This window comes from Mercenaria mercenaria, chromosome 3 (genome assembly GCF_021730395.1).
Source record: "Mercenaria mercenaria strain notata chromosome 3, MADL_Memer_1, whole genome shotgun sequence".
NCBI classification, from domain to species: domain Eukaryota; kingdom Metazoa; phylum Mollusca; class Bivalvia; order Venerida; family Veneridae; genus Mercenaria; species Mercenaria mercenaria.
The window spans coordinates 76,528,469-76,547,573 of NC_069363.1; the positions used below are offsets into that span (position 1 = coordinate 76,528,469).

Consider the following 19,105-nt stretch of genomic DNA (forward strand, 5'->3'; position numbering starts at 1 on the left):
ATGCAGGTTTTCTTTTCATATTTGATTAATCTATTTTCACGTGTGCACGCAGTAGATTTATGGACTTTTTTATACTGGTTCAATTATTTTTACATGTACGCAGCAGATTAAGCCACGCTCAAAGTTTATGCCGGTTTAACTGTTTCGCGTGTGCATGCAGTAATTTTACGCAAGTTTTCTTTTTTTTTTACTTGTAAGTCGTTCGCGTGTGCATTTATATAACGCATGTCAAATTTGAAAGCATAATAGATGGCCGTTGAGACAGACAATTTCCAAATTACATGCTGATTCAGTCATTAGGTTTATAAAATACCTGTGTTTGAGATCAATTCATCGCGACCAGCCCACGTATAATTTCGTTTGTATTGATATAAGCCTTTTATCGACAAAAAATCTAAAACGGAGGTAGGCAGGGTATTGTGGGCGAAATAAATTTCTCTGTTTAATTGTTAGTACTCCATGCAATTCAAAATTCAGCAAGGCATGAAGCTTTATATTTATACAGTCGATACTGGGTAAATATTCTGACAGTTTTCAACACTTTGCAGTTGGAATATTAGCCAAACAGATCGTTAGATCTTGCTCGCCCGAGCGTATAACTGACTGATATATATTACAAAGAAAACCTTTGCTGTCTTTCATGACAGTGTATTGGATTTTAATCAATAATCAAAGAATATCTGTCACGAATTTTCTTGGGTCATGAATTCGTGTCAGTATTATAGCTAGCGTGTAACTCTTCTATAGAAAGTGGGATTTTTTCGTGATATTGCGGATTTCCGTGCAGTGTAACATATTCATTTTACACGGAACATCTATGTAACGTAAGAAACTGAGAAAAAAATGTCGGCAAAACGTAGCGCAAGCCGGGTCTCGGAATCAGGTGCACAGCAACAGAAACGGGCGCAATGGAGCAACCAGGCGTACACAGTTGGCGATCTCCTTGACCAGTTCAGTCTACCACAGATTGTCAAGTGCAATCCTCAGGCGATAATGATCAAGAGGGATTCACCGTTACCGGTCAACCTTGGACAGCCTATACTGTTGTTCGACTCCCGAACCGTGCGGAAACTGTTAGCTCGGAACGTCATAGCGGACCCACTGAGCGGGAAATTCACAGAAAATGACGACACAGTGGTGATACCAAAAGATTATGAGGGTAAATATGTGATTACATTTCGGTTGTTTGCAAGCCTAATATGTAATTGTAGCGGTTCTCGTATCGGGTGGCCTCGGTAGCTCAATTGGTAGAGCGTTGGCACGGTAAGCCGATTAGTTTATAGTTTAAATTGTCATTTCAGAAACTGAATGACAGTGTCAGAAATTAATTGTCGAAAATTTTATTTTCAGTACAGAAGTTCCCATATTTAGATGTTTTCAATCAGTTTACTTGTTACGCTTGACCTACCCATTCAAAAGTTTGGATAAGGAATTCACTTTGATTGTAAAAAAGAAATAGATCAGAAAAAAAACTGATATATGGGGTCATATGAGACTGTTAGACATAAATATATGTATCATTTTTATTAGCTCATCTGATTTTTTGAAAAAAAATGATGAGTTATTGTCATCACTTGAGCGGTTGTCGGCGTCGGCGTCGGCGTCTGCGTCGGCGTTGCCTGGTTAAGTTTTATGTTTAGGTCAGCTTTTCTCCTAAACTATCAAAGCTATTGCTTTGAAACTTGGAATACTTGTTCACCATCATAAGCTGACCCTGTATAGCAAGAAACATAACTCCATCTTGCTTTTTTGCAAGATTTATGGCCCCTTTTGTACTTAGAAAATATCAGATTTCTTGGTTAAGTTTTATGTTTAGGTCAACTTTTCTCCTAAACTATCAAAGCTTTGCTTTGAAACTTGGAATACTTGTTCACCATCATAAGCAGACCCTGTACATCAAGAAACATAACTCCATCTTGCTTTTTGCAAGAATTATTGCCCCTTTTGGACTTAGAAAATCAGTTTTCTTGGTTAAGTTTTATGTTTAGGTCAGCTTTTATCCTAAACTATCAAAGCTATTCCTTAAACTTGCAACACTTGTTCACCATCATAAGCTGACCCTGTACAGCAAGAAACATAACTCCATCCTGCTTTTTGCAAGATTTATGGCCCTTTTGGACTTAGAAAATATCAGATTTCTTGGTTAAGTTTTATGTTTAGGTCAACTTTTTCTCTTAAACTATCAAAGCTATTGCTTTAAAACTTGCAACTCTTGTTCACCATCATAAGCTGACCTGTACAGCAAGCAACATAACTCCATCCTGCTTTTTGCAATAATTATTGCCCTTTTGGACTTAGAAAATGGTTGAATATTATGTTTAAGTCAACTTTCTCATAAACTATCAAAGCTATGCTTTAAAACTTGCAACAGTTTTTCACCATCATAAGTGGACACTGTACATCAAGAAACATAACTCTATCCTGCTTTTTGAGAGTGATGGCCTTTTAGACTTAGAAGATCATGGGTAGGACAATATTTCTATTACACAAAAAAAATCAGATGAGCGTCAGCACCCGCAAGGCGGTGCTCTTGTTTAATTTCATTTAATTACAAGACTACTATCCTTAACGTCGTTGAAAAACAGTTGAAAAAAATAACCCGATAACAACACTTGTTCTATTTTAAGATAATCTGATTAACATATTTTATGAATTTGATTTTTGGCCAAATGAAACAGTCTATAGTATACGTTATGCACACCTATAAGATTTTTTACATAAGTATACATTACTCACACCCTTAAACATAAAGTTTGGCAATATTTTACCAAACATTTACAGTTCATCATAATGAAAAATGCTGGTAAGTTACCAAATTCAGCGACGTAGCTCGGTTAGGCTGGGAAAGTTGCCCATTATGGGTACGAAATGCTAAATATTTGATTTTCCTATAGATGTGGTTATGTATAATTATTCAATGTATTTTCCTTGTATGCAGTTCGACGCAATCATCGGAACAGATGGCTTTCAAATGTATTATTCATGACTGTATATACACTGTCACCTTACACATTCAACATTAAATCGCTTACCTGCTTATTTTTGGCGGTTTTTTTGTAGATATTTCTTTTATGCCTAATTGAGTTAGCAAATAGCTTAATCCAGTTTAAAAACTTATATTTGCTTAAAGCTATCCTAAAAAAAGGAAAACCGTTCAACGTCACGATTTAAAGTACTGATTTCTCATCCATTTTCATTTATACGAGCACGACTGTTTGAAGAAAAGAAATCCAGCTGACTTACGGAAGGTCGCTGGTTCTGCCTAGGTCCCCGCCCATAATGAAAAAAGTAATATAAGGGGAACACGGGGGACTTCCTCCACTATCAAAGCTAGAATGTCGCAACCATATGACCATAACTGTGTCGGTGCACAGGAGCCTGAAATTTTATCCAAAAACCACGAAAAGTCTGTATATGAAAAAAGACCCCCCCCCCTTCTATATAATAAAAAACAACAGGAATGAAACACATTCACACCCCGCCCACTGCGAGAAAACAAGAAAATTTCAGGTTAAGGTGGCATACATGAACGCAAACTGTACCATGTAATACATGTTGTATTTTCATATGAATGATTTGAACAGTAATCGTCTGGGGATTCAAAATTTCACTCACTGCGTTGTTCTGACTTCAAAGTCTGAACTAGCAGGAGAACTTAAGGGCAATTATTTCAAAACCGTATAACTACTTTTTGGACTTTTTTCAGATGTTTTCGTCACAGCTGTTTAATCAAAATCAATTCACTTTTTTTTTAATCATAGCTGACTACCCAATGATCTCTTATTTTCTAGAAGAGGTTGGTTTTGATTAAATTGTTATTTTGAGAGCAGTTATGATGTTGTTTGATGGTCTTTGTTGCATTTGGCCAAATTTTAGACCAGGGCAGGGTCGTAGCTGGTCCAAACCCCATGTATCTGTGGTTTTCCTATGCATATGGAACTACGGGAAGCCAGAGTTGAAAACAATATTCAACCAAGATTGCTCGGCGTCCACCTTTTTCTGCTTTTCTTGTTCAAAGGAACAAAAACACGGCTGCGTTAAAATTTTGACGCAACGTTGTGACGCTCTACGTGGCACATTAATTATATTCAGGATTGGGTTAGCCAAGGTACAGCATAGTAGGTTGTGTCTGCGATCCGAGAAGAATGTCAGACGACATCTAAATTATGTGCAATTCGCTTTACAGTTTACTGAGATCATTTCATTTACAAAATGCTGGTAAAAGCGACAAAGGTTTTGAAATGTTGTGTTTAACTTAACAAAACACATTTAGCATAACAATATAGATTTACCATTTTTCCCTTATTAAAAACTTACTTCTTGTGTAACGATCTCACATTCAATAAAACAATTTATTTGCTGTCAAATATCGCACTATTTTATATGATTACGCCTCGGCATCTTGTTAAAAGTTGTTTTGGACCCAGGTCCCTTCTTCGAACGGGGATAATTTGATAACATTGCGGCATTAATTGTTTTGCCCTATCCAGGGGTCATAGTACACTTAACCTTAAAAGACTGCGTTGTGAAATGGTGACACAATCTTCTTAAATATTTCAAACTATTTATCAAGATTTTCGGGTGATAAAAGATTTTATGATTTAGTGGTTTTATATAATTGAAATCATGTATACACAGCTGTATGCCTTGGAGCGAAGTAAATATCTCAATTTTATTGATATAATTAACAAAATGTCCTACAAAACTAAATAAAAAATAATTTTGTGTTTTATTTTGTTTCTTTCTGATCCATAATACTTGCAAGTGTTTTATTACATGTTTTCAGTGAATTAACAAAATATTAAAGTGAAATATATCTGGTATTTTCAGTGAAAAATAGCAAAATTTGAATATATTTTTCCGACTGGTAAAAAAAAAAAAAAACTAAAAAATGGGCGAATTTAGTCAAGACATGAAATAAAAAGAAAATGTGTTTGTTTTACATGTAAGATCAAAATATCTTTCACTCATGAACACTTTATTTTACATTTTCATTCGTGGCTATGCCACTCGTGAAAATATTGCATCCGGCGTTCACTCATGAAAGATATTTCAATCGTACACTGAAACAACCGGTTATCTTCTACATATTGAAATTCTCACTGCTTCATGACATTAAATGAGCCGTGCCATGAGAAAACCAACATAGTGGGTATGCGACCAGCATGGATCCAGACCAGCCTGCGCATCCGCGCAGTCTGGTCAGGCTCCATGCTGTTCGCTTTTAAAGCCTATTGGGATTGGAGAAACTGTTAGCGAACAGCATGGATCCTGACCAGACTGTGCGGATGCGCAGGCTGGTCTGGATCCATGCTGGTCGCATACCCACTATGTTGGTTTTCCCATGGCATGGCTCAAATAATAATAATGATCAACTATTCAAACAATAAATGAAAATGTTCATGAAATCTTGCAGGACTGCGAAAATCGGAGTAGTTCCACCCCATGCAGTGTTGTAACTGACAAAAAACATATGCTTCTTTGCATATATAGTTTATATAAAATGCATGTGTGAATTGCGACATTTAGTGATATTTGTGTATCGTTCAACTATATTTCGTGGAGTTAATTCCCTTAATATATATATAAATGGTCAAAGGTTGCATAGGTTAAACCAAAGATATGCTGGGAATAAGGACCTTTTATATATAATTTTTTTCACAAATCTTAATGCATTTGAGTAAGTTATTATGTACCTGTCATGCATTGTTTTAGAAGTAAGCCGCTTTCATCGATGTTTTATCCTTATCATTTTCATTCTAACAAATTTCATTCTAACAAATTAGTTTAGTATATAGTTATTAATGGCATAGACTTGCAAAATTTTCTTGCACAGATAATAGATTTCACAAAATTTAAACAACTGTTCAAAAGTCCAATAATTTGCCAAGATGGTCCTTTTAAACACAGAAACCGTATGTCGTTTACAGAGCTAAAGGGTAGTCATTTATATGCAGACGGTCTTTACACACAGCTGACCGTTATATACAGGCGGTCGGAATATAAAGGTGACCGTTATGTACAATTGGTCGTTATATGCATATGGTCGTTATATACAAGTGAGCGTTATATACAAGTGATCGTTATATACAATTGGTTCCCATTTACAGGTGATCGTTATATACAGGTGGTTTTTATATTCAGGTGGTCAAGTTAGAATATCCTGAATATGTTTAAATTTGAAATGAAATAAGTGGTACTTTGAGTCATATGGTCTCTATTTAAAGTTGGTCTTCAGCTCAAGATTGACTGTATCACCTGTATTTTATTGCGTTACTACTCTAACTAACTGTGTCCGAGTTTATTCATAATTCTTTCCATATTCATAAAGAAAGGAAATATTTCAAAATGTATTTGCAATGTGGCTTATGTAAACACACATTAGTGAATACACTTATAAATTATTACGCACTGACATGAGCTTAAATGTAAATTTATTTGATAATGTGATTTAATAAATAATGACTGTAAAGAAATACAAGTGCATTTCATTTAAACTCGGCGATGAAAATAAACTCGGCGACGAAAACTGATACGTACTCTCTGAAAAATGTCAACCGACTATTATAGAAAGAAGTCCTCTTGACTGCCATTGAATATACAAACTTCTTAAAAAGTTGTACTGAATTAAATTTTTGTGTGGGTTGAAATGAAGATGAAAAGTTTACATAACATAATTACATGCTAGTTTGTTTGTGTACTTGTATTATATGGTAAAAAGAACATGCATTTGTTATGAACGCTTAATTTGTAGGCCGAAGGTCCGAAATTGATGGAGTCAAAAACCTTCCAGAGCTCTTGTTTGTCCAGAGAAACATTATTTAAAGTTGGGCAATAATATTTCAGCTTTCGTTGTAGTTAAGCTTGAATGAATTAATTTACAGAATACATTACAATGAATATTGTTTTATCTTCCCGTGTTTAGGTGCTTTCTTGAGGCTACGATCAAGGACATCCAAAGATCACACAACTCACAAGTCCATAGACTCCCTGGCACAGAATAGCATCAGAGCGTTTCTAAATCTCACCAAACTTGCTGCTTTCCGGATCATCAACAGTCCGAATGGAATGGGTGACTATCCTCGAGTTGACTATCTCCCTGGCAATGTGTTTGTTATTGACAATGTCTTCGCCGGAAGTGCAAAAGTGAAGCAAGATGGGAAAATTCTTCATCATAAAAATAGCACAACGCAGCAGACGAACTATTTGAAATGCCGAGACGACAAAGATAACAATATTGTCATTCCCGTGTCTCAAGGTGGAGAATTCGTTGAAATTTTACCCAATGACTTAAACGGAAATGGAAGAATGTCTGTGAGCAGCGAAGACTTGATCGAAAAACAGAAATTCCCCATCATAGTTAGGTATATTCGTGGAAGATTCAAACCGAGGCTCACGACATTCACTGGATTATTCACTCTACTCGATTCTTACGAAGAAACCACCATATTAGGATGTGTTCTGGACAAAAATGGCTACACGTTGATGGAACTTCCGTTAAGTTCACCCCTCACCTTTCATCTCGCTCTGAACTTCTCGGAACTCCAGCCGCATCCGGTTGTGAAAAACGGCCTCCGGCTCTGCGAAACAACAGGTCACAATTTCATGCGTGATTTAAAATTCAAATTCAAGTTTGCTCAACGATTCCTTCAAGTTGGTGGTAAAAAGGTTCCACTTGACGACGGGGATGATCCAGGAGAGTCCCCTAGTGCCAGAAACACAGGACAGTTTGGTGTGACAGCAACTTATATCTATATCTGATATTCTACATGTACGACAATCTTAAGCTACCTTGAGAATATTTGAAATAGCTCTACGCAAGTAAAAAACAGTATTTTAGTCAGATCTAGTTAACGAGAAATTGACATTTATGTTAACAGTAACGTATATACACAATAAAATACATATCCTATTACAATATTCGGTGGGTTTGAACGGGACCGATTATCTAATTTCCGAGATTTTGGCGATAACAGTGTTCTATGAAGTGTAATTAATTTTCTTTTGCAATAATTATAACCGGTATGATTTTTGCCATATCTCAGACATATAATAGTCCATGATTTATTTGTCATATTTAACTATCACATTTCAGTACTTTTATATTTTGAAAACATTTGCAATAGGTTTTTCCTTATGAACAGTCAGTCAGTGATACGTTACATAATTAACACTCCTGTTTTCAAAAGAAGCAAAATGCATCTAAATAGATAGAACAACAAGAGAAGCATAGAGGATAGGATGACATAAAACTAAATTAACTCTGCTCAGTATTTGCACAGATATGTAAAATGTCTCACATGTTTCTTTTTTGTCACATGCAGTTAACGTGGGACTTTATCACTTCATCCAATAAACCTATCTCTAATCTTACATAAAAAGGTATTTTAGCAGGAGTTGCATCTTCAATATTCTTGTGCATTTGCCTTTTATTGGTCTCTTCAGTCTGCTTTTGGTGAAAATAAACCTTGTACAAAGTTTTTACAGAGTTCATATCACAGAATACTGTGGAGTTATTAATATTCATGTGGAGGGGGCGGAGGTAGAATGTGGAGGAGGGGCCAAATTTCCATATATGGATTAAGTGGCTGCGTCAGTCCTCGAAGTTAAATCCCTAAGAAAAAGATGAAGTTCCTGTATTTATTTTCCGCAGTTGAAATACACGAATTTATATTTATATGTCACGAAAATCCGTGGCCACGAAATTCAGTTATTTCACAGTATTGTATTTCTGTTACCATAAAATTACAGTCTGTTACATGACTCTAAATATAAGATAGAAATTTATTTCAGATATCGTGGAATAAAACACTTTTTGAATGGGTTTCCAGTCAATACTTTTGGCCCTCGATCTTTTGGACCTCGGGCAATAATGTTAACTGTATACCGGCCTCAAGCCGTTCATGTACGGTATAGATTCTACGCATGAAAGGACAATATTTATCCAACACAATTGTGTATGAATTAAGTTTCCCTTTCGGATTGATCAATTAAGCAAAACATAACATCAGATATTTGAGAGTGTCTGGGTGTTCTTTACAAAATACTAACTAGACTGAAGTTCCTATTCAACATGTCTTGTTATATATTGTTAAAATTTATTGTAGCAAAATTGTTGAAAAATGAATTTAATGGATATATAGGCGAATTTTAGATGTATTGATGTACAACATACCTATATGATTTTTGATTTTGTCCTAGGATATCAAAGACGTTATATATTTGTTATGTACATAAAAATTATGTTTTGAAGTAACTACGATTGAACAGACTGAAAGTTTTTCATGCGTGTATGACAGGGACTTTTGTGGGTGCATGTGGTGCGTTATAAACTTGCATGCTGGGAATGTTGTGGTAGAATATGTTGACTCTGTGACTAAATACAATATGATACATGTATACACACTTTTGTGTTGTGTATGAGCGTGTGGAATTGTGAATGCAATAAAGTATAATCATTTTTATGGAATGTCCCACGTTTATCAGGGATTTTTATCAACGCTATGGACACACCTGTGCATACTTAACTGAACAATACAAGACGTGCGGATATAAACGTTAATTGATCTGAACATTGTGGATATAGCCTATGCTAAATATCAGGCTTTGTGGATATGTTACATGCTGTTTTTTTAAGAAACTTGCGAATACAATTGTCAAATATGATATACATTTTAGATATATTATTATGTTAGATATATATTAATTAAGTTTGCAGGTATGAATGTTGAATATGACGAGCGTTGTGGGTATATGACATATTGTATTGTATGTTACGAACATTGTTGATATATATGTTGAATATGACGAACGGCTGAATATGATGAACGTTGTGGATATACAAATGTGATAATGTTGATCGCGACGAACGGTAAGAAAAATAAATGCTTAATATGACGAAATTTATTTATGTTGAATAGGACGAATGATGCGGATATGCATGATAAGTATTTTGAAATGTGTGGAGATAAATGCTCAGTTATTTTGGATCAAAGGAGTATGTAGTAATAGTGTAAAGAAACTTCGTGGGTGTAATAACATGATAAAATGCGAACTTCAATGCGGAAATATACAAATGTAAAATTCTTTTATCTCATGCCACTCTTAAAACGACGTCAACGTCGAAGTGATATTACATTTAAATATTGCATGGCGTTATTGCACTCGCGTGACGTCAAACATGTGATATTAAATATGTGTATTGTAAATGCGTTAGCAACAGTAAGAATATGTTTTAAAGTTGAATGATATTCACGCAACAAATACAAATATACCATAAATGTATGTATAATTGTTACATGTTAAAGATCTGGTTAATCAGAACTGTTATACCATTTGTAATACATGTAAGTACATGTAGTTTCATATAATTAAAAAGACAAGTAAACAGTTATTCCATAGTCTTACTTAAAACCCACCACAACTTTGTGACCTACTTTTTCCTGCCACATGAACTAGTTGATAGCATCAAGTCCCGTAACTCTGACCTGCATTTTGGCCAAATTATGCCCCCTTTTGGACTTTGAAAATCCTGGTTAAAGTTTCGCGTGCAAGTACATACAGCTATTACCTAAAGGCATATATATTTGAAACTTATTTTTTATTTTTCTTGATCAATTACCAACCTGCCTGGGTCAAGTCACATAACTCTGATATGTATGTTTTGCAAATTATGTCCCCTTTTAGACTTAGAAGATTCTGGTTCAAGGTTTGCGTGCAAATTACTAGCAGATATTAAATTGAACTTCACATGTGCCTTTGGGGTTATAAAACTAGTTGATTGCACCAAGTCCCATAACTTTGACATTTATTTCGGTCAAATTATGTCCCATTTTTAACATAAATCTTCTGGTTAAAGTTTTGCATGCAAGTTACTCCAAAACTAATGCAGATACTGGATTGAAACTCTATAGATATTTCAACATTTAGGGTAACATTTTCCTGCTTCTGGGACAATAATTCGAATAGTCGAGCATTGGCTGTCTTACCGACAGCTCTTGTTACAACTTCATCTACAAACTTATTCAGCCAATCAGTATAGGTTTAAAAACATAGATGAAATTTAAAAATTATCATACCCTGTAGAAACAAAGTGTGGTCAAAACGCAACTTAATACATCAAGTACTGTGCATAATGCTACATTCTTTCAAAAATGTTTAGACGTTAAACACATTGTCTTGGTCTAATATATGTTACTGTCAGTTTGCAGCTAGATACTTGTATTTCTCAGGGTTTTTTTTCATGCAAATCGTGTATAATCACCATCATGGAAATGCAAAACAATTCAGTTATTCTGTGGCGCGTCTTTAAACAAGTTTCCCATTAAATTATGGTGTACCATTTAGGTAAAAGATCTGTGGTGTAAATTTAGGTCTAACATTTATGGTGAATCATGTTTGTCTAAAGTATGTGATGTACCATTTTGGTCGAAAGTATATGGTGAATCATTTGGGTCGAAAGTCTGTGGTGAACCATTTGGGTCTAACGTCTATGGTGACTCATTTTGGTTAAAAGCCTATGGTGCACCATATGGGTCGAAAGTCTTTGGTGTACCATTTGGGTCGAAAGTCTTTGGTGTACCATTTGGGTCTAAAGTCTATGGTGAACCATTTGGGTTAAAATTCTGCGGTGCACCATGTGGGTCGAAAGTCTTTGGTGTACCATTTGGGTCGAAAGTCTATGTTGAACCATTTGAGACTAAAGTCTATGGTTCACCATTTGGGTTAAAATTCTATGGTGCACCATGTGAGTCGAAAGTCTTTGATGTACCATTTGGGTCGAAAATCTATGGTGAACCATTTGGGTTAAAAGTTTATGGTGCTATATGTGGTTCGAAAGTCTTTGGTGTACCATTTGGGTCGAAAGTCTATTGTGAACCATTTGGGTCTAAAGTCTATGGTGAACCATTGCGGTCGAAAGTCTGTAGTGGACCATTTGGGTTAAAATTCTATGGTGCACCATGTGGGTCGAAAGTCTTTGGTGAACCATTTTGGTCTTAATTCTGTGGTGTACCATTGCGGCCGAAAGTCTTCCTTGCTTGCGATCACCTTTCAAAAAGTATGTGTACGTATTTGTGCACGCGTAAATACAAGTATATACGTGCGTGTATACATTTTGTAGGTACACTCTACTTTGTAAGTGCATGCATATATGGACGTGCACGTGTATGTATACGAGCACTTGTAACTCCAAGTGCAGTAGACGTGTATATTTGACGTTACACGTGTAAATGTGTAAGCACAAGCGTATGTGTAAAAGCACTATAATGTATGCGTAATTCGTACAATCCTTAAACGTACACGCCTACATTTGTAGATGCACCGAACATACAGACCCGCACTATAAAAGCATCGGAAACAAACCCATAGAGTTAGAATTCTGACCAGGAGCAGAACGTTATTCTTTTCAGTGCATTAGCACGAATACATGCATAATTATGTATATCAATATATTATGATTATGTATGGCGTTTAAATTCGGTCGAGTGATGTTATCCTTGGACACCGTGTCTGAGTTACAGCTCGACTATTTAAACATTTTACTGTCTTGTTGTACCGAGACAATATAAGCACCACAGAACGATAGCAAAATGGTGATGGAGCGAAGACACGATGGCGATAGAGCGAAGACACGATGGTGCGAAGACACGTTGGTGATTGAGCGAAGACACGATGGTGATAGAGTGAAGACACGATGTTGATGGAGGGAAGACACGATGGTGATTGAGCAAAGTCACGATGGTGATGAAGCAAAGACACGATGGTGATGGAGCAAAGTCACGATGGTGATGAAGCAAAGACACGACGGTAATAGGGCGAAGGCACGATGGCGATGGAGGGAAGACACGATGGTGATGGAGCGAAGACACGATGGTGATGAAGCGAAGACACGATGGAGATGGAGCGAAGGCACGATTAGAAGGAGCGATCGTGTGACTAGGATTGTATGATGTCACAATGGTGATGCGGTAATGCGACAAAAACATGATGGAATTTCATGTTTTCGTCGTTGTGTGTTTGGTCCATCTTGGCATTGTTTTATCTTGGCATGAACTGCCAATGACGCTGCGGTATCATCGCATTCTATACGGTCTGTAGAATCAATTAGACAATCACTGATCTATAGTATTTAGGGGCCTCCATTGCCGCGTGATTAAGGTCGATAATTTTGAATCACTTGCCCCTCACCGATCTGTGTTCGAGCCTCACTCTGGGCGTTGAAGTTTTCATATGAGGAAGTCATACAGCCGGCTATCGGAAGGTCGGTAGTTCTACGAGTACCTGCCCGTGATGAAATAATGCACGCAGGAGCATCTGAGGTCTCCCCCCCCCCCCCCCCCCCCCCCCTCCCCGTCACCACCATCAAAGCTGGAAAGGCCCCGTATCCCGTATGTCTTAACATTGAGACAGTGCAAAAAAACTTCAGTATTTTAAAACTTCAGAATGATTGCCTAAAGTCAGTAGATGATCACCATTACTTGGGGATCGGTAGGTCAACTGGGGGAAGTTCTGGCGTACAGCCACCACAATTAATAAAATGATTGCTTTTGCCAAATGACCCCTATTATGATTGGGGACTGTCGGCCGAATGTCACGATCACTGTGACTTTGATGCTGAAAACGATTTCCACTCGATATTGGCAAACGCTTGGGCCTATGGCCACTTAACTCCTCAGGATGATTGGTTATGGGCAGTAAATGTCCCCTGTTGTTTTAGAGATCATTAGTTCATTGATCACAGCATACCTGAAGCTGAAAATAATTATATACGTTATGACAAAAATTGAGCCTTACCATGAGAAAGCGAACATAGTGCATTTGCGACCAGCATTGATCCAGACCAGCCTGTGCATCCACGCATTCTGGTCAGGGTCCATGTTGTTCGCTAACTGTTTCTCTAATTGAAATAGGGTTTGAAAGAAAACCGCATTGATCCTGACATGATTGCGCGGATGGTCTGGATCCACACTGGTCGCAAATGCACTTTTCTCATGGTAAGGCTCAAAATTTTAATCATCTTTGGGTGTACGTGTTTTCGTGTTGTTATTACTTTTTCAGGGTTTGGCTTTTAATTTGCGCCTACAAGGAAGTTACATCTGTTAAGAAATTATGAAAGCAAGGTAGTTCAAATTACTTCTCGTGTATGTTAAAATGTCTCTTATAATTAAATTCTATAACCCCACCTATACATTGTGTACAGATCTGATTAAGTTTCCAATTAAATCAAATGAAAATTGGTACACATCCTCTGCATTAAGCAGGAAAATGTTTTTTTCACCATCTTTTTCTAGTGATTACAAGGTTTTATGTGCTGTTTCCTTATTTTTCGACATTTTTCTTCGAGAATCTAAACGTCAATTTATATGAATAAAAATATTTTGAATTTTAATTTCTGCTGACAAAACTTAAACATTTGTCTTTCCATCCAAATATTTATTTCATTTTTGAAAAAAAAAATAAACAAATAAAAACAGGCATTAAAATTTCTTATTTGCAGTAAAATCAGCTTTCTGTTCAATTTATAAACCATTATTTTGAAAATAAATGTTTCACAGTTTATGCCAGTTAGACAGATCAGGGGCCATATTGCTTTTGCTATACTTGACAGAGCCTCATTTTTCACATGATGACAGAACATATTGAGTAGATGATCCATGCAGCATTTTTGGTCATTGGATCAAAGGTCAAGGTCACAAGGGGTAAAATGTCATATTCTTTAAAACTCAATATCTTGATAATCCTTTGACACTGATACTTCTGTCCGTCTCATTTCGTGTCCGGTCAATTACTTCATGATCTTGTTATGATAGCTCAGTGGTAGAGCGAACGACTTGGGATTTAAGGGTCGCGGGTTCAAGCCTCACCTGGGGCTGGCGACCTCACACACAGGGGCTTAGTAAGTACTGTATCTTTCCCAGGAAAGAAAGTCCCTGTCTATCGGTGCTATACATCCGGCACATTAAGGAACCAAGGGAGTCTATTCGAAGAAGAGCTAGAGCCTGGTGCCCGGATTCCCTTGTATCTTCACTCCGTCTTAAACTGCTCTCCCTTGAGCAAAGCATGTGAGGTAATTCACCCATACCCTGTAAGACCCAGGTCCATAGTCAACGGAAAAGGTCAGAGTTCACTTTTGAACTTTGTTGATTTTCACTATGTAAGTATGGTGATCGGCCTTTCATGTTGGGATTTTAAAATGACTGAAGCATAAATATTCTCCATTACATCACGAAGTGTCGTATTCAAAAACTGTACATATACCTTGAAGGTCAAGGTCACGATACACTTTTGGACATTTTCTTAAATGTAAATTGTATTGATGGTACCATTTGTGTTGACTCATACTTCTGAGCAAATAACAGGCTTTTAGTCCCCTACTAGTTACATGTTCACCTTATCAGAACAACACGCAGAACTCATATTTCAGGGACGCCGACTCAATGGTTCAAGGTCACAGTTCAAGGTCATAGGATTTTGTGTCTTCTCCACAAGTCCCAAACCGGCGTTGACGGATTTTCTTCAAACTTGGATCAAATGCTCAAATCATCAAGACGACATGCTCCATGTTCTAGGCACACTGATAAAAGGTCAAGGTCACCATTGAAGGAAGCATTGGAATTTTGTTTCCGTTCCATAAGTCCTAGCCTACTGAAGATTTTTCATGAAACTTGGCTCATATTATCACCACATTGTGACAACATGCAGAACCCGGTAAGGGACATTGTTCCATTTACTTGTTTATGACTATGTCAAAGGTCACTGTCACAGGCATCACTCAATTTGTAACAGAGTTTTCATACCTCGCCGGATGAATAGATTTTCAAGTAAAGTACATTTGTTGTTTTAAAGTACACTAGAACTAAGGTCAAGGGCACAAGGTAATGACTGTCAAATCCTTCTACCCGGTATTTGATTAAAGTTCAGCTAAGATTCATGGAGGAGTATTTGTAAATTTTACGGTTCAACAATGCTCTATATATATTGTCATTTTGTTAGCGTTTCAAACGGAATCAGTTACGTTCAATAAATGGGTTTATTTCACAATATTTGGGGGAAAAAATACAGACACAGTATGTTGACAATCTACTTTTTCCACCATCTTGGTTTTGATGAGAAATATGCCCCCAACGACCACAGCTGGATATAGAATCTACCTATAAACAAGGAAACGTAATTTCATTTTAAGTATGAAACGGATGTTAAATAAAATGACTGTAGATAGAGCTAGCTCATTTTGCATATTTAAAGCTCACTAGAGAAAGTTTGTGCGAAACACACGTGCGAATATAACACAAAGAGAGCTATGTGCGAATGATATATATATATTGATAAAGCCTAACAACTGTATTTTTTTAGTACTAATACGCCAACAATTTTTGACAGTGACGTCATTTTGTCAACAAACTATAAATAACCACGGTATATCCCCAAACAGATGTATACTTCTAATAGATAGAAATAGGTGCTTATCATTATGAGAAGCTCTAACTAAGGTATGACCCAGTGGATGTGTTGGCTACATGTCACGCAGGCGATGCAAGTTCGAAACCAGTGGTAGGCGACGTATATTTTATATATTTTTTGTAGCAAAAACATATATTGTTTGAAAGATCAGTTAATTTGCTTTCCTTGATTTGGAAAAATGTTGTTTTTATATGTTTTTCTTGTTATTTTTTTTTTTAATTACCAATCATTTATTTTATTATAAAGTATACAAATGTTAATGCAACATATGTCTGTCTCACCGTCAGTCCATTGTGTTTTAGAATAGATATTGCTTTCTCGTTATTTAAAATCGTCACGAAAACTTAGATCACAGTGACCAGATATTACCAGGGGCTAGTGATATCGTATGTGTGGTTCTCATTTGCGATAAGCCTTAGCAGGAAGAGTTCTTTGACAGTCTGAAACAATTCAACCTGAGACAAATACATTTCACAGGCCATATATATTACCTTTGCAATGAAAAATTTCCATTTTTCCCCAAACTGACAACGTCGTCCAGCTGTAGCAATAGAATCGATTTTGCAGCGAAGCACCTAAAATTATAGGCTGTGCGGTTATCACTTGCTTTGAGCCGTACGAGGATGAGTTCTGTGACAGCTAGGAACAATTTACACAATTTATCAAGCGCCAAATATATTTCACAAGCCATTTATACTAACAACAACAGAACCGACGGGGCAGCGAAGAACCTCAAATGATCTGTTAATGGATAGATTTAGTTTCATAACACTTTAGTCGCAGTGACCCGATATACCTAAGTCTGGTTATATCGTGTGCAGTTCTCACTTCATGTGGGTCGTAAAAGGATGCGTTCTGTGACCATCTGAAACAATTCAGCCAGAAGAAAATATATTTAAAGGCTATGTATATTTAACAAATAATCAAGGCCTTCGAGTGGTTTATCGTCTAGTTTACCACGGTTCAGAGTTCAGATGCGTAGGAATTGAACCACGAGGGCGTTAGCCCGAGTGGTTAAATACTGAAGCATCTGAACGATGAACCGTGGTAAATTAGACTATAAATCACAAGAAGGCCTTGATTGTTTTCATTCTGACATGCTCATTGACATATTCAAATAAATATTATGCTGGACTTCATTTACACGAGGGGTAATATATCGAACGCCATGTGGCAATTTGACGTCATAATTGACGTCATAATGCTCTCTTACAGGTCCGCGCACGTCAACCGTTGTTTATCACAGATTCTAACACGATCCGCAGCAGTTGCTATATAAACATATAGCGAAATCGCCTATACATGAATATACGATAAAATATGGCTGGCTGTTACATTTCACCCCCCTATGATTGTAACATAAGAGATTCTACTTCAGTTCCATTACATACGAATTATTTTAGGGCCAAACGGTTGAAAACAGCATTTCAAAAACATAAATATAATAAAAAGTCATACTGAATTATGTGTAGGTCCGTAAAACACGTTCTGATCTCTACGAGCGAATTCAATTAGCTTAATTATGATTCAGCAGTGACGTCATAAATGTATGGCATAAAGTATGACGTCATAATGATGTGACGTCATATAAAAGTTAAGCTCGTCACTCGTAACACAGGGTCAACTTGCCTATTTTGATGATTCTGTTCATAATTAGTTTGCGAGCTGTTAGATTATTAATTTATAAATACTTCTCAAAATTCTGATAAAAAAGAAACAAATATCTATACGTTCCATTGGCTATGGAACACTTTCTAACCGTAGGGGGTAAATTGTAACAGCATATGGCCCGATTGACGTATTACGCTGAAAAATGTAGTACTGTAAAATGCGAATTATTTGCGTTGTTAGAATCGAAATAATAAATGTGTTCCAATAATTTTATCAATTAATAAAACATGGGCAGTCGTTTGGATGCGAATAATTAAATCACTCGTGCTACGCACTCGTGATTTGATTATTACGCATCCAAACTCCTGCCCATATTTTATTAACTGATAAAATATAGGAACAGATTTATTATTTCTTAAATATACAGAGCTTGATTTCCTTCTTTGTTTAACTGGAAATGAATTCGAGTCATGTTAGAATAATTGTTGCAATGTAAAATGTCTATTTTTGTCCAAATTGAGACCATTGTCTAACCCAAACCACTGAACTGATTCGACAGCGAAGCATCCTACTTAATAAATTCATATATTTCCTATGTAATAGAGCAACATAAAACTTAAATCATATTGGTCCGATATCACCAAGCTTTGTAATAGCGTGTTCGGTTCTAATTTGCATTGAGCCATATGAAAATGATTTCTGTGAGACTGGAACAATTTTACCTGCGGCAGATTCATTTCATAAGGAATATATGAGCCGCGCCATATGAAAACAAACATACTACTGTAGTGCATTTTCGACCAGTATGGATCCGGACCAGCCTGCGGATCTGCGCAGTGTGGTCAGGATCCAAGCCGTTTGCTTTCAAAGCCTATTGCTATTAGAGAAACCGTCAGCGAACAGCATATGGATCCTGACCAGACTGCGCAGATGCGCAGGCTGGTCTGGATCCATGCTGGTCGCAAATGCTCTATGTTGGTTTTCTCATGGTGCCGTTCACATATTAACTTTGGCAATGTTAAATTCTTACTTT

General features: G+C 36.6%; 1 protein-coding gene across 1 annotated transcript; it reads left to right on the top strand.

Moving 5' to 3' along the window:
• Nucleotides 1–408: 408 nt before the first annotated feature.
• Nucleotides 409–10,393, top strand: LOC123524332 (uncharacterized). Its single transcript, XM_045302441.2, has 2 exons — nt 409–1,159; nt 6,926–10,393. Exons 1-2 carry the CDS (start codon nt 844–846, stop codon nt 7,759–7,761), a joined length of 1,152 nt encoding a protein of 383 aa, XP_045158376.1. The 5' UTR covers nt 409–843; the 3' UTR covers nt 7,762–10,393.
• Nucleotides 10,394–19,105: the final 8,712 nt, after the last annotated feature.

Excerpts from the sequence above, each read along its gene's own strand:
- LOC123524332 (XM_045302441.2), top strand. The coding sequence starts at position 844 with ATGTCGGCAAAACGTAGCGCAAGCCGGGTCTCGGAATCAGGTGCACAG. Across the intron at positions 1,160-6,925 it reads GATACCAAAAGATTATGAGG|GTGCTTTCTTGAGGCTACGA; the intron begins GTAAATATGTGA and ends TCCCGTGTTTAG.